The sequence below is a fragment of the Meriones unguiculatus genome, chromosome 5, assembly GCF_030254825.1.
Source record: "Meriones unguiculatus strain TT.TT164.6M chromosome 5, Bangor_MerUng_6.1, whole genome shotgun sequence".
NCBI lineage: Eukaryota > Metazoa > Chordata > Mammalia > Rodentia > Muridae > Meriones > Meriones unguiculatus.
Window position 1 is genome coordinate 17,114,220 of NC_083353.1, and position 16,437 is coordinate 17,130,656.

At 40.2% G+C, this 16,437-nt stretch overlaps 1 gene segment (V, D, J or C); it reads left to right on the top strand.

The window, feature by feature from the left end:
- Positions 1-2,315: 2,315 nt before the first annotated feature.
- On the top strand, positions 2,316-3,061 carry LOC110543194 (immunoglobulin kappa variable 4-1-like). The segment is given in 2 exon segments: positions 2,316-2,377; positions 2,580-3,061. Coding segments are annotated over 2 exon segments (531 nt in total).
- Positions 3,062-16,437: the final 13,376 nt, after the last annotated feature.

Sequence of the window (16,437 nt, forward strand, 5' to 3'; positions counted from 1 at the left end):
ACCTCCTAATCCTGGAATGCAGGAATAAACTTTTGTATCCTCGGTACCACGCTGCTGATTTTAACTAAGAATATTATGTCAATTTTTTATCTGGGTTACTGATACTGTGGGGTAGATATAGCCATGCATTCAGAGAATAAAAGATTCTAAATGCTGGAACAGAAAAGCTGAGTTCAGCCTTGTACTGTCTCAAGATAATTTGCATCTGAGACTGATATTCCCTGGTTCTCCATCCACAGTGGTGTCCATGAAAGAGGGTGCTGTGTTCCAGGAGCTGAAGGACATCAACTTCAGAATTCCTGATTACAAGGGTGAAATCATATTGATCAGTATTTTGTTAAGATAACAGGTTTATAGTCCATTTCTAATCAGTAGCAATAGAATCTAATCCACCAGGACATACTCTGAAAACTTGATAAGTAACTAAGGACTGTTGGGCCTTTTATATTATGTATAATATAATTTGAAACTTTTATCTCTTTAGACTGCATACTCTCCCCTGGCATACTGTGAGAAGCCCATGGAATCTTCGGATATGTAAGATCCCTGTCTCCATTTTTCCAATCTGATAGAACAGCTGTTAAACTCATGAGAGCAGAGTCTGAGTTCACTGCTGCTGTCACAAGGAGAAGTGTAAAGCTTTGTGAAGATCAAAGGCATATGACAACTTGGTAGATACTGAAGCAGAGCTCCTTGTCTGTCACAGTCTAGACCCTGAGATTAGGAACTTCCTGTCTCTGCATACAGTCTACCTCTCTCATAGGATCTTGTGTTAGCGATTTACAGAGGAGATATGCATGTGCCTATCAGAAATTATTTAAAGTTTTATACCTGAGAAGTAGATGTATAAAATTATATATTTAATTCAAAATAGAAGGAAATGCATATTGGATAAATGATTATTTATTTTCCAATAATAATTGTGGTGAAACATTAAAATATTATTTTTCAATAATATTGTGGTGAAACATTAACATAAGATAAATAATTTGTGTGGGGTAGATAATGCCATGAGCTGCATTGTAACCAGGTGATTAATGATACAGGTTTTTGAGAGACTGCCTCCAAGTATAGATTAGATTGGCCCAGAAATTGGTATGTTTCCGAGGCTGGACTCAAAATCATTAGTCTCCTGCTTTTGTCTCTTCAGTTCTGGGAGGTGGATCTCCACTCCCTGCCATGATATTTGATTTATTTTTTTTCTTTTATATTTTACACATAATTCTGGCTTTACAATTTACTTCTTAAATATATTTTCAGAGTTCCATAATATGAAGTCCTGGCAGACTCTGTGATTTCTCTTATCGCTATTGATTTTTTATACCTATACAAACTTTTCTTTTTCACCATTTATATAGTAGCAATTGCTGATGCAGTGTTCTATTGGTTTCTATAAAATTATTATTTAGATTAGGGCGGCTGTGTCCCCTTCTAGAGAGACCCACTGTTCAGGAAGTCAAATCTTAAGCCAGTTTCAACACAGCTAATTTCTAAATTACAGAAGCATTTTTATTTCCTGAATAAAAACTCATGGCAGTGTTGGTCTATAGCAATGACTTCATGAAAAATCTATTTTTTTCCTTTTTCATATCTCCAGATTTAGAGCCCCTCTTTCATTTTTCTAAAGTTGTGGGAAGATACTTGTTAGTTTTTGCTGGATTTCCTTTCCTTTGAGATTCAAGTTCCTCTGATCTCAGTCTTAAATTAATTTCCACCAGGATATCCACAAAGTTAATTCTGGGTAGCTCTACACAACTTAGTCCCCTAGTTTATCTAAGAAACCAGAGGTCAAATGTCTAAGGCCCTACTCTCTGTCTTCAGTATAATAATGGCTTTGGAGATGAGTAGTATTAAGCACATTTAGCCTCAATTCTCTTTCTTCCTTTCATTTTTTTCTTCTGTTTTCTTCTTTCTTTTATGTCATGTTTTCTTACTATGTTTCTGTTGTTGTTGTTGTGATTTTTTTAACATCTACTCTCATTTTCCAAAAACTGTCAATCTGAGATACCTCTACTAATGTTTTTACAAAAGTCAATTGATTTAAATGTCTTGGATTTTAAATTAACCCATATCTGCCGTTAGAGCACCTAGTACTTTTCTGTTTAAGAGCTGTAAGTCAATCTTTTTCAGTGATTGCTCATGCTTCCCCTAATACTATTTTTGACTGTTGCTTGACACCAGCTACACTCACAAGCACTGTAGAGGCATTTGCTTTTGTATTTGCTGACTGCTTTGCATAGGTCCCTACAACCCAGCCCAGCTGCTGAGAATTTATAAACCAGGCCTTTGCAGTGAGAACTGAACTGCATCAGACAGCAGGGGAGCAAGATGAAGTCACAGACCCAAGTCCTCATATCCCTGCTGCTTTGGGTGTCTGGTGAGAAACTCAAAACATTATAATCTTTGCAGAGTTACTTCTTTGTAGACAAAAAACTTATGAGTATGCCATGCTCAGTATTTCTTACATAATAAAACTTTGACAAGATGATAGTAAAAAATATGTTAAATGACAAATTTCACCTGTTTTACAATCTGTGTTTGTGTCTATATTCATGTTCATTGTGTGTTCCTGATTGCAGGTGCCTGTGCAGACATTGTGATGACTCAGTCTCCATCCTCCCTGGCTGTGTCAGAGGGAGAGAAGGTCTCCGTCAGCTGCAGGTCCAGTCAGAGTCTTTATTACATTGGCAACCAAAAGAACTTATTGTCCTGGTACCAGCAGAAACCAGGGAAATCACCTAAGCTGCTGATCTACTGGGCATCCATTCGGCACACTGGGGTCCCCGATCGCTTCACAGGCAGTGGATCTGGGACAGATTACACTCTCAGCATCAGCAGTGTGCAGGCTGAAGACCTGGCAGTTTATTACTGTCAGCAGGGTATTAGTGCACCTCCCACAGTGTTTCAGCCTCCAACAGAAACCTCCTTGAGAGTCTCACCAGTTGCCTGCACCACACACAGCCCTGGCCCTGCACACTTCCCCTTCTGTGTGATAGCAGGTGTGACTGAAAACATGATGAGAAGGTTTGCAGAGCCCTATATTAAATTATGGGTTCAATGATTCTTTTGCTGTATTCTTTCAAATTTTTGTATTAATTACAGTTTATTCACTTTGTATCTCAGCTGTAGCTCCCTGCCCTTCCAATCCCACCCTTCCTCCCTCTTCTTCTCCTATGCCCCTTTCCCAGTACAATGATAGGGGAGGTTCTCCTCCCCTTCCATCTGACCCTAATCTATCAGGTCTCATCAGGACTGGCTTCTTTGTCTTCCTCTGTGAATTTTTAAGGCGCTCCTCCCTCAGGTGGAGGTGAACAAAGAGCCAACCCATAACCTTTATATGAAAATGCAAAAAAGAACTCAGTATTATCTTTGTGTTCCTTCTCTAACACAGCACTACAAACTCTGCTACTTCAATGTAAGGGATTTTTCAATTTACAGTATTGGAGTTCTGATACCCAACATAGCAATGGTGATGGAAAACTTGATTTCAATTTGGAGGCTCTAGGAAAGGGTATGTTCTTGGTTTTTCTAGATTATATAGTATGTCCCTACCTTCCTTTCTTTCTTCCTTACCTCCTTTCTTCTTTCCAACCTTCCTTCGTGGTGCCCATATCTGCTGCTCTTTCTTTTACTTTCCATAAACCCTTTAAATTTTTATTACACCTTAGTTTTTTACGTTTGTCTGCTTGCATGTGAGTGTGCATTAGTGTGTCTGTGTGTGCATATTTATAAGTGCACATGTGACATGGCGTATTTGTGGAGGTCAGAGAACAATTTAGACCTGACTCTTTTTTTCCATTTTGTTTCTGGGGTTCAAACTCAGGTTTGAAAGTTTCTTTGCCATATGAATTATCTTGCTGTCCCCTAAAGTCTTTTATGGGTGTTAATTCATTGACCACAATTTCATGAAAGCCATGTCTTTCCAATATAACATGTATTTTGACCATATGCACTAACCTTCAATTTTGCTTTCCCTTTCCTGCTATTTCTTTTTTTTTCTGTCAGGAGGCATTCAGGAAAGGGATTCAGGAAACATCTGGGATTTCTGGAAGGCAACATAGGTTTTCTATTTCCCAAGACTACACTAGATGTAAATCTGAGGCAGAGATTGTGCCTCCAGATTTTCTTCCTGTAAATGACACCCCGTTTTTCTGTGCTGCTTTTACTGTATTTCTCAAAACTCTGGCATGATGTGAAAGAGGCTTCACTGCTATCGTTCCTTGCATATTTACCTGTTCTGGTTGAGGAGATCTCCTGGACGATGTTTATGAAGACTTACTGCTGTTGAAATGAATTAATGATTTCATAGTGCCTGATGATGATTTTCTACATTTCCTTTTTTTATTTAAATGATTGAAGTTAACAAGTTAGATAGTTGATAGAAATTTATAGCTACAATGAAAACCTCTGTGAGCCTCTAGATGCGAAGTACATACATCTCACCAGAGAAAGGTTAGGTTTGACACAGATTTATTGTACCAAAGTAAACATTTCTTTGGGTCAGTAGGTCTCATTGTGCATTAGGGCATCTAGAAATTATTGTTTTAAACTTTAGATGAAGTTGTGAATCCAGAGATAGTTAAAGAATCTCTTAATGCATAGAAATGCAAATAACTGTCTGGCCATATAACCTATGGCATGGAAGTTGTTTACACATGACATGAGTTATTATTGCTCTGTACCTACCATGAACATTTTTTTCTGTGTTTGGCTTATTTTTTTTACACTTTTTTTACTTTGTATCCCCCCACAAGCCCCTCTCTCCTTCCCTCGTGATCCCACCTTAGCTCCCCCTTTTTCACCCATGCCCCTCCCCAAGTCCACTAATAGCGGAGGTCCCCCTCTCCTTCCTTCTGATCTTAGTCTCTCACATCTCATCAGCAAAGGCTGCATTGTCATCTTCTGTGACCTGGTAAGGATGCTCCCCACTCTGGGGGAGGTGATCAAAGAGCAGGCCAATCAGTTTATGTCAGAGGTAGTCCCTCTTCCCATTACTATGGAACCTACTAGGACACTAAACTGCCATGGGCTACATCTGTGCAGGGTTCTAGGTTATCTCCATGCATGGTTATTAATTGGAGTATGAGTCTCAGGAAATACCCCTGTGTTCAAATTTTCTGGTACTGTTGCTCTCCTTGTGGAGGTCTTGTCCTCTCCAGTTCTTACTATTTCCCACTTTTTTCATAAGATTCCATGCACTCTGCCCAACAGTTGGCCATAAGTCTCAGCATCTGCTTTGATAGTCTGCAGGACAGAGCCTTTCAGAGGCCCTCTATAGCAGGTTCCTAAATTGTTTCCTGTTTTCTTCTTCTTCTGATATCCATCCACTTTGCCTTTTGGGATGGGAATTGAGCATGTTAGTCATGGTCCTCACTCTTGATTTGTTTCTTTATATGTACACATTTTAGTAGGTTTATTATATGACTATATGAGTGATTATATACTGTGTGTGTCTTTCTGTTTCTGGGACAGCTCACTCAGGATGATCCTTTCCAGGTCCCACCATTTACCTGAATATTACATGATTTCCTTGTTTTTCCTTGCTTAATAATATTCTGTTGTGTAGATGTACCACAGTTTCTGCATCCATTCTTCAGTTGAGGGGCATCTGGGTTATATCAAGCTTCTGGCTATTACAAATAAAGCGGCTACAAACATGGTTGAGCAAATATCCTTTACTTGTGTACTTGAACCTCTTTTGGACATATGCCTAGGAGTGGTATAGCTTCTTGAGGAAGCATTATTCCTAGTTGTTTAAAAAAGCACCAGATTGTTTTCCAAAGTGGTTGTACCAGTTTATATTCCCACCAGCAGTGGACTAGGGTTTCCCTTTTCCACAATCCCTCAGCATGTGTTGTCACTTGAGATTTTCATCTTGGCCATTTTGATGAGTGCAAGGTGAAATCTCAGGGTTGTTTTGATTTGCATTTCCCTGATGACTAATGAGGTTGAGCATTTCTTTAAGTGTTTGCCATTCGATATTCCTCTATCGAGAATTCTCTGTTAAGCACTGTTCCTCATTTTTTAAGTGGATTTAAGTACTTGCTTTGTTGCTTTTTAGCTTCTTTAGTTCTTTATATACACTGGATATTATCCCTCTGTCAGATAAAGGGTTGGTGAAAATTCTTTCCCAATCTGTAGGCAGTCATTTTGTTTTGATGACAGTGTCCTTTGCTTTACAGAAGCTTTTCAGTTTCATGAGGTCCCATTTATTGATTGTTGCTCTTAGAGCCTATGCTGCTGGTGTTCTATTCAGGAAGTTGTTTCCTGTACCAATGAGTTCTAGGGTCTTTCCCATATTTTCTTCTAACCAATTTAATGTGTCTGGTTTTATGTTGAGGTCTTAGATCAACTTGGACTTTAGTTTTGTACACGGTGATAAATATGGATCTATTTGCATTTTTCTACATGTAGACATCCAGTTAGACAAGCATCATTTGTTGAAGATACTATCTTTTTTCCATTTTATGGTTTTGCCATGTTTATCAAAGATGTTTTGCCCATTTTTGTGTGGGTTTATTTCAGGGTCTTCTGTTTGGTTCCATTGATCCAAAATTGTGTTTCTGTGCCAGTAACATGCAGTTTTTATAACTGTTGCTCTATAGTACAGCTTAAGATCAGGGATGGAGATACCTCCAGAAGATCTTTTATTGTAGAGGATTGTTTTAGCAATTCTCGGACTTGTTATTCCTATATGAAGTTAAGAATTTTTCTTTCCAGGTCTGTAAAGAATTGTGTTGGTAATTTGATGGGAATTGCATTGAATCTGTAGATTGCTTTTTGTAAGATGGCCATCTTTACTATGTTAATACTGGTAAGCCATGCTGTGGGAGATATTTCTATCTTCTGATATCTCCTAATTCTTTCTTCAGAGACTTGAAATTTTTTTCATTGCTTGTTTATGTTTCCAACAAGGTACTTTATGTCTTTTGTGACTATTGTGAAGGGTGTTGGTTCTCTAATTTCTTTCTCAGCCCTTTTGTCTTTTGTATACAGGAAGGCTACTTATTTTTTTGGGGGGGGGTTAATTTGGTATCCGGCCACATTGTTGAAGGTATTTATCAGCTGTAGTATTTCTCTGGTAGAATTTTTAGGGTCACTCAGGTATTCTATCATATCATCAGCAAATAGTGATACTTTGACTTCTTTTTTCTGATTTGTATCACCTTGATCTCCTTCAACTGTCTTATTGGTCTAGCAAGGACTTCCAGAACTATGTTGAACAGATATGGAGAGAGTGGGCAGCCTTGCCTTGTCCCTGATTTCAGTGGGATTGATTTAAGTTTCTCTCTGTTTAGTTGATGTTGGCTATAGGACTGCTGTATATTGACCTTTACTATGTTTAGATATGTGTCTTGTATCCCTGATCTCTCCAATACTTTAAACATGAATGAATGTTGGATTTTGTCAAATGCTTTTACAGCATCTAAGGAGATTAGCATGTGATCTTTTTCTTTCAGTTTCTTTTTTTTTTTCAATGCAGTTTATTCAGGAACCTTGAACAATCCTTGGACCCTGGGGAAAGCCAGCCCACAGCTTAGATAGCCTCTGGTTAGCCAACCCAGACGTGCCATGTGGGCAATGCAGATAGGTCCACAAACATGGAAGCAAGCCAGATCCTCAGCCTTAGCCAAATGTGGAATTGTTCGTGACAGAGAGCACTCACCATCGGGAAGGTGGAAGGCGGAAACCAGCTCCATATTTAAGGCATAGCATTCCGCATCTCTCTACAGTTCCCCCTTTTTGTTTTAGACGCATCAGGCAAGAGTAGAGGTCTGATCTCTGATATTAGAAATAAATTGGGACATTGTATCGATGTTCATTTAGGTGTCATCCACCCAAAGAGCATCAGACCCGTCCGATACCTTTTTCTCAGAGGCGGGACCTGGGGCATCAACCCGTATGCAACCAGACATGCTCTTCTCTGGGTCCAAAGCGGCTGACCCTGAGTGCAGTGCTTAGCCTCGCATCCTGAGCATAACATTTTAGCTTTTTATGGTAGCCAACCATGCTTGGGGAGAATGTCCTGCTTCAATGGCTGTAAAGGCCTGAATGATCATGGCTGCATCACACTGTTGTGAGACTCTAATCTTGCATATATAGCACAGGCAAACCAAGGAGACCAACACCAGAAGGCCTGCTAACGCTCCCATGCCCGCCCATTCCTTCAGATGATTCATGGCTGCAGCAATCCATGATGATAATCCTGTGGCTAGTCCTGTGTCCACTCTGGTAGAATTTATTGTGACAATGGCCACACTCAGCTGCTCCATCGTAGTATCGAATTCTCCAGTCCAATTACCTAAAATATAGCTCGACAATTGTTTAGTCAGATTTGCAGCACAGGAAAAATTCTCATGTTATATGCTAGTGACTCAAAGTCCAGCATATTTTCATTGACAGCCAAGTTGAGCGATTTGCCATAGGGTATCAATTTGCTCCTGCACGAGGTCAATCCTCTGATTGAACACCATCAAGCTTCCTTTTAGTTGAGCATTAATTCCTTTATGTACAACTAAGGCATGAGCTACATTGGCTAAATGATTGTTCAGGGTCTGAGCAGTCTGCCCAGTATGACTCATGGCTAATGCCCCGGTGGTAGCTCCAACAGCCACCAATGAGATGGTAGTAACAATGGTGGCTGTAGTTCCAAGATCCCTTTTCTGTCTGAAGAGAGTCATAGCATGAGGGGCATCAACAGGCACAGGCACGCAGTGAGGCATGCGAGTAACCAGGGCATACCTAAATTTACTAGCATTCCAGCATTGGGCAAAAAAAGCAAGTATCATTACCACAATTACTTGGCTCTATCTGGCTAATAATGAATAAAAATGGGGGATATAGACAAACAGGTGTGGGCTTATAGGAAATATTATGAGAAGCCTTAACCCCCTCATTGGAACATCCTGCATCAGTTCTAGAACTAGCAGTGATGGTGTCCAAGGTCTGAGTAGGTTCAGGAGGCCATTGCCCCCAGGGGCGAGATGTGCTCCATGCCAATTGACTAACTCCATGTTTTCCTCCACTTTTGAAAGTCATTTAAGGTTCTTAAATTATTTTTTTTCCTTTTTTTTAAAATTTTTCATCAATTACACTTTATTCATTCTGCATCCCCCTATAAGCCCCTCCCTCCTCCCTTCCCAATCCCACACTCCCTCCTCCCTCTGCTTGCATGCCACTCCCCAAGTCCACTAATAGGGGAGGTTCTCCTCTCCTTTCTGATCTTAGTCTGTCAGTTCACATCAAAAGTGGCTGTATTGTCCTCTACTATGGACTGGTAAGGCTGCTCCCCCCCAGAGGGAGGTGATCAAAGAGCAGGCCAATCAGATTATGTCCGAGGCAGTCCCTCTTCACATTACTACGTAACCCAATTGGACTCTGAACTGCCCTGGGCTACATCTGTGCAGGGGTTCTGGGTTATCTCCATGAATAGTCCTTGGTTGGAGTATGAGTCTCTGGGAAGTTCCCTGTGTTCAAATTTTCTTGTTCTCTTGCTCTCCTTGTGGAGACCCTGTCCTCTCCAGCCCTTACTATTTCCCAGTTCTTACCTAAAATTCCATTCACTCTGCCCAACAGTTGCCCATCAGGCTCAGCATCTGCTTTGATAGTCTGAAGGGCAGAGGCTTTCAGAGGCCCTCTGTGGTAGGTTCCTACGTTGTTTCCTGTTTTCTTCTTCTTCTGATGTCCATCCTCTTTGCCTTTTCGGATGGGGATTGGACATTTTAGTTAGGGTCCTCTCTCTTGCTTAGTTTCTTTAGATGCACAGGTTTTAGTGGGTTTGTCCTATGTTGTATGTCTATATGAGTGAGTATATACCATGTGTGTCTTTTTGCTTCTGGGACAACTCACTCAGGATGATCCTTTCCAGATCCCACCATTTACCTGCGAATTTCATGATTTCCTTATTTTTCATTGCTGAGTAATATTCCATTGTGTAGATGTACCACAATTTCTGCATCCATTCTTCAGTTGAGGGGCATCTGCGTTGTTTCCAGCTTCTGGCTATTACAAATAAAGCTGCTACAAACATGGTTGAGCAAATTTCCTTTTTGTGTACTTGAGCCTCTTTTGGATATATGCCCAGTAGTGGTATGGCTGGATCTTGAGGAAGCGCTAGCTATTCCTAGTTTTCTGAGAAAGCGCCAGATTGATTTCCAGAGTGGTTGTACAAGTTTACATTCCCACCAGGAGTGGAGAAGGGTTCCCCTTTCTCCACAACCTCTTCAGCATGTGTTGTCACTTGAGTTTTTGATCTTGGCCATTCTCATGGGTGTAAGGTGAAATCTCAGGGTTGTTTTGATTTGCATTTCCCTAATGGCTAGTGAGGTTGAGCATTTCTTTAAGTGCTTCTCTGCCATTCGGTATTCCTCTACAGAGAATTCTCTGTTTAGCTCTGTTCCCCATTTTTTAAGTGGATTACTTGGTTTGCTGCTTTTCAGCTTCTTTAGTTCTTTATATATACTTGATATGAGTCCTCTGTCAGATAAAGGGTTGGTGAAGATTCTTTCCCAATCTGTAGGTGGTCGCTTTGTTTTGATGACGGTGTCCTTTGCTTTACAGAAGCTTTTCAGTTTCATGAGGTCCCATTTATTGACTGTTGCTCTTAGAGCCTGTGCTGTTGGAGTTCTGTTCAGGAAGTTTTCCCCTGTACCAATGAGTTCTAGGGTATTTCCCACTTTTTTTTCAAGCCGATTTAATGTGTCTGGTTTTATGTTGAGGTCTTTGATCCACTTGGACTTCAGTTTTGTGCAGGGTGACAAGTATGGATCTATTTTCATTTTCCTACATGTAGACATCCAGTTAGACCAGCACCATTTGTTGAAGATGCTATCTTTTTTCCATTGTATGGTTTTGGCGTCTTTGTCAAAGATCAGATGTCCATAAGTGTGTTGATTTATTTCTGGGTCCTCTGTTTGGTTCCATTGATCCACCATTCTGTTTCTATGCCAGTACCATGCAGTTTTTAAAACTGTTGCTCTATAGTACAATTTAAGATCGGGGATGGAGATACCTCCGGAAGATCTTTTATTGTAGAGGATTGTTTTAGCAATTCTGGGTTTCTTGTTATTCCAGATGAAGTTGAGAATTTTTCTTTCCAGGTCTGTAAAGAATTGTGTTGGTAATTTGATGGGAATTGCATTGAATCTGTAGATTGCTTTTGGTAAGATGGCCATTTTTACTATGTTAATCTTGCCAAGCCATGAGCATGGGAGATCTTTCCATCTTCTCATATCTTCTTCTAATTCTTTCTTCAGAGATTTGAAATTTTTTTTCATACAAGTCTTTGACTTCCTTGGTTAGGGTTACTCCAAGGTACCTTATGTCATTTGTGGCTATTGTGAAGGGTGTTGTTTCCCTAATTTCTTTCTCAGCCCTTTTGTCTTTTGTATAGAGGAGGGCTACCGATTTTTTTTGAGTTAATTTTGTATCCGGCCACTTTGCTGAAGGTGTTTATCAGCTGTAGGAATTCCCTGGTAGAGTTTTTGGGGTCACTCACATATACTATCATATCATCTGCAAATAGTGATAATTTGACTTCTTCCTTTCCAATTTGTATCCCCTTGATCTCCTTCAACTGTCTTATTGCTCTAGCAAGGACTTCCAGCACTATGTTGAAGAGATATGGAGAGAGTGGGCAGCCTTGTCTTGTCCCTGATTTCAGTGGGATTGTTTTAAGTTTCTCTCCGTTCAGTTTGATGTTGGCTATAGGCTTGCTGTATATCGCCTTTACTATGTTTAGATATGTGCCTTGTATCCCTGATCTCTCCAATACTTTGAACATGAATGGATGTTGGATTTTGTCAAATGCTTTTTCAGCATCTAGGAAGATTATCATGTAATTTTTTTCTTTCATTTTGTTAATATGGTGGATCACATTGATGGTTTTCCGTATATTGAACCACCCCTGCATAACTGGGATAAAGCCTACTTGGTCATAGTGGATAATATCTTTGATGTGTTCTTAGATTCGGTTTGCAAGTATTTTATTAAGTATTTTTGCATCAATGTTCATAAGGGAGTTTGGCCGGAAATTCTCTTTCTTTGTTGAGTGTTTGTGAGGTTTAGGTACCAAGGTGACTGTGGCTTCAAAGAATGAGTTTGGTAGTGATCCTTCTGTTTCTGTTTTGTGGAATAGTTTGAAGAGAATTGGAGTTAGCTCTTCTTTGAAGGTCTGGTAGAATTCTGCACTGAAACCATCTGGTCCTGGGCTTTTTTGGATTGGAGAATTTCAATGACCCCTTCTATTTCCTTAGGGGATATAGGATTATTTAATTGATTTACCTGGTCTTGATTCAGCTTTGGTAAGTGGAATTGATCAAGAAAATTGTCCATTTCATTTAGATTTCAAATTTTGTGGCATACAGACTTTTGAAGTAAGTCCTAATGATTGTTTGGATTTCCTCAGTGTCTGTTTTTATGTCCCCCTTTTCATTTCTGATTTTGTTGATTTGAATGGTGTCCCTCTGCATTTTAGTTAGCTTGGCTAAGGGTTTGTCTATCTTGTTGATTTTCTGAAAGAATCAGCTCTTGGTTTCATTGATTCTTTGAATTGTTTTATTTGTTTCTAATGGATTGATTTCAGCCCTTGGTTGACTATTTCCAGCTGTCTACTCCTTTTTGGTGTATCAGCTTCTTTTTTTTTTTTTTTCTAGGGTTCTTAGGTGAGCCATTAAGTTGCTTGAATGCGCTGTCTCGAATTTCTTCTTGAAGGCACTTAGTGCTATGAACTTTCCTCTTAGCACTGCTTTCTTTATGTCCCACAAGTTTGGGTATGTGCTGCCTTCATTTTCATTGAATTCTGGGAAGTCTTTAATTTCTTTCTTTATTTTTTCCCTGATCCAGCTGTTATTTAGTAGCAAGTTGTTTAGATTCCATGTGTGTATTGGCTTTTTGCTTTTTCTTTTGTTGTTGAGGTCCAGCTTTATTCCATGAGGTGCTTAGAAGAAGGCAATTTTTTTGTGTTTCTTTATAAGATTCTGTAAATATCTGTTAGGTCCATTTGATTCATGACCTCTGTTACATACATTGTTTCTTTGTTTAATTTCTGTTTTGTTGATTTGCCCTTTGTTGACAGTGGGGTGTTGAAGTCTCCCACTCTTAATGTGTGGGGCTCTGTGTGTGCTTTAAGTTTTATCACTGCTTCTTTTACAAATGTGGGTGCCCTTGTATTTGAGACATAGATGTTCAGGATTGTGATGTCTTCCTGGTGGAATTTTCCCTTGATGAGTATGAACTGTCCTTTCCCATTTCTTTTGATTAGTTTTGGTTGAAAGTTTATTTTATCAGATACTAGAATGGCTACTCCTGCTTGCTTCTTAGGTCCATTTGCTTGGAAAGCCATCTGCCTGCCCTTTACCCTCAGGTAATGTCTATCTTTGTGACTTAGGTGTGTTTCTTGTATGCAACAGATTGCTGGGTTTTGTTTATGCATCCATTCTGTTAGTCTGTGTCTTTTTATTGGAGAGTTGAGTCCATTGATGTGGAGAGTGATTAATGACCAGTGGCTGTTAGATCCTTTGATTTTTACATTGGGTGCGGTCATAAGGTTGTGTGCTTGGTTACTTTTTGTTTTACTGTAGTGAGGTTAATTATTTCCTGTGTTTTCTTGAAAGTAGCTAGTTTTCTTGGGTTGTATTTTTCCTTCTAGTGTCTTCTGTAACACCGGATTTGTGTGTACGTATTGTTGAAATTTGTATTTGTCATTGAATATCTTTTCTCCCTCTATGAGGACTGAGAGTTTTGCTGGGTATAGTAGCCTGGGCTGACATCTGTATTCTCTTAGGGCCTGCATGATATTCCTCCAGGCCCTTCTGGCTTTCATAGTCTCTTTTGAGAAGTCAGGTTTGATTCTGATGGGTTTGCCATTATTTGTTACTTGGCCTTTTCCCCTTGCAGCTTTTAGTATTTTTTCTTTTCACTGTATACTTACTGTTTTGATTATTATGTGGCAGGAGGATTTTCTTTTCTAATCTAATTTAATGGGTGTTCTGTAGGCCTCTTGTATTCCTATTGTCCTCTTTTATTCTTGTATTTTCTGGGCCTTGGAGGAGGAAATCTTCTTTTTCCTCTATTCCCATTAGTCTTAAGTTTTGTCTTGTTATGTTGTCTTTAATTTCCTGGATGATCTGTGTCAGGAATTTTTTAGATTTAACATTTTCTTTGACAGATACATCGATTTCTTCCATTGTATCTTCCACAACTGAGATTCTTTCTTCCATCTCTTGTAGTCTATTGGTTATGCTTACCTCCATAGTTCCTAGTTCCTGTTTTCTTCCCTAAGTTCTTTCTCTCCACAATTTCCCCCATTTCTGTTTTCTTTAATTTTTCCAATTCTATCTTCAGATCCTGAGCTATTTTGTTGCTTTCCTTCACCTGTCTGACTGTATTTTCCTGTTTTTCCTTCAGTTCCTTCAGCTGTTTGTTTGAACAATCCTCTGTTTCGTTTATTTTTTTCAGTGATTTAAGTATTTCCTCTCTAAAGGCCACAAACTATTTGGCTGCAACTTCCTGTATTTCTTTATGGATGGCTGTAATCTGTTTTTCTTTATCTTCTTCTATTTCTTTACGGAGGGCCATAATCTGTTTGTTTTTATCTTCCTCTATTTCTTTATGGAGGACCATAATCTGTTTGAGTTTATCGCCCTCTTGGTCTTTATGCATTTTTTTTGTTTTCTCTGTTATCCTCTTCATGAGCATAGATGTTAGTTCATCTTCTTGAATTTCAGTAATTCAGTGATTCTGGGTGCCTAGGGTTACTTGTCCCTGGTTAACATGGTTCTGGAGATGCCATATTGATCTGTCTTTTGTTGGTTGAGCTTTTATGCTGGCCTCTACCCATTTTATGCTGGCTATCTTAGGTGTTGGGTGGTAGTTTCTGGTGCTTCCTGAAATCCTGTGATGGAGAGAATACCCTTGGCATGAAGATGTTTTTTCCTGAAGGAAGCTGTCTCAGCTTTTTAGGTGTGGTCACTGCATGGCTGGTGTTTATTAGGAGTTACCACAGCTCACCTCAGGTGTACAGACCTGAGTGATAACTGTGGTCCTTGTTAGTCGAGCGGGTTCTCCTCTCACCCACAGATGGCCTGGAGATAGCTGCTTTGCTTCTGGGTTTCTTGCTGTAAATTTAGTGAGCTGTTGCTTAACCTGTGTGTCCTGTGGTTTGCTCAGTTTTGTTAGGGATAACTGGTTGCCACTTAGAGCAGTATCTAGGGGTTGATCTTGGGTATTCCAGGCTTCTGTAGGTCTGATTTTGGGGCTCTGTGCCCAAGTACCCAAGTGATAATCTGTGACAGGTAAGTACTGCTCTCCTGGGAGCAGCAGGCTAGCTGGTGCAAAGCAGGACCCTGGGTTGGGCAGGTCTTTGGTACCTTTTCTAGAGATATCTTGGGTTGACTAAGTCCACCCCTGTTTACTTCCTTCCCTGTTTGGAATTTCTCCTGACAGGGACTCCAAGTGTCTGGTTCCATGGGGTGTATAGTTTTGTCTGTGATGAATAGGTGGAGCACAGCAGGTTTCTGGGCTGGTGGCATGCATGCCTGCTGGTCTGTGGGATCTTTTCCAGGGATATACTGGGTGACCTAATTGGGTCCCTCTTTCCTTCCTTTCCTGTGGGGTTTATACCCAACAGGGACCCCCAGTCTCTGTTGCCCTGGGGCACACAGTTCTGTCTGTGACTGAGAGCTGGACGTAGAGCAAGTCTCTGTGCTAGCAGCGAGAGCCCAGTTCAGTGATGGCGGCTCACACCTGCCATTCTGCCTGACCTTTTCCAGGGAAAGACTGAGTGAACCAAGGCCAGTCCAATTTCCTTCCTTCCCTCTGGGTTTTTCTCCCGTCTGGGACTCCCAGTCTCTGGCATTTTTGTGCCCACTGTTCAACCTGGGAAGGTGATCAGGACATGCAAGCATGTGGCTCTGGTTTGGCGACCTAGTGCCTGTGCGACCTGGGATCTCTTCTGGGTTCTGGTTGCGTTCTGGTGACCTGAGAGTGGACCCGACTGATTCCCACACTGTGGGGGTTTCCTCTCACCTGGGAAATATGATTGCTGTTGTTTTATGGCCCAGAGTTCTGTCTCTTGGTTGCTGTATGGAAAATGTTGTCCTGTTCCTCAGAGGCAATGTTCTCCTGGCACCACCATCTTGCCCCCTACCATGAACATTTTTGAATGTAATATGTTCAAAATGCCATGTAATCCATTATCCTGGTAATTGCTGTGAGGCAATTATTCTTCTAAGGTAAAGACTGTATGTTTAAAGGGCATAAATAGAATTAAATTCATAGAATAAACTTTAAAGCCCAATGGAATTAGTTTAACCAATAATCTGTAAATTTATCAATATATGTAAATATGTATATACATATGTGTGTTGGGCTTGGTAAGCAGGCATCTCTATGACCTTCCCCCATGGGATCTGAGAAGCAGGACATCAGGCATCTGTG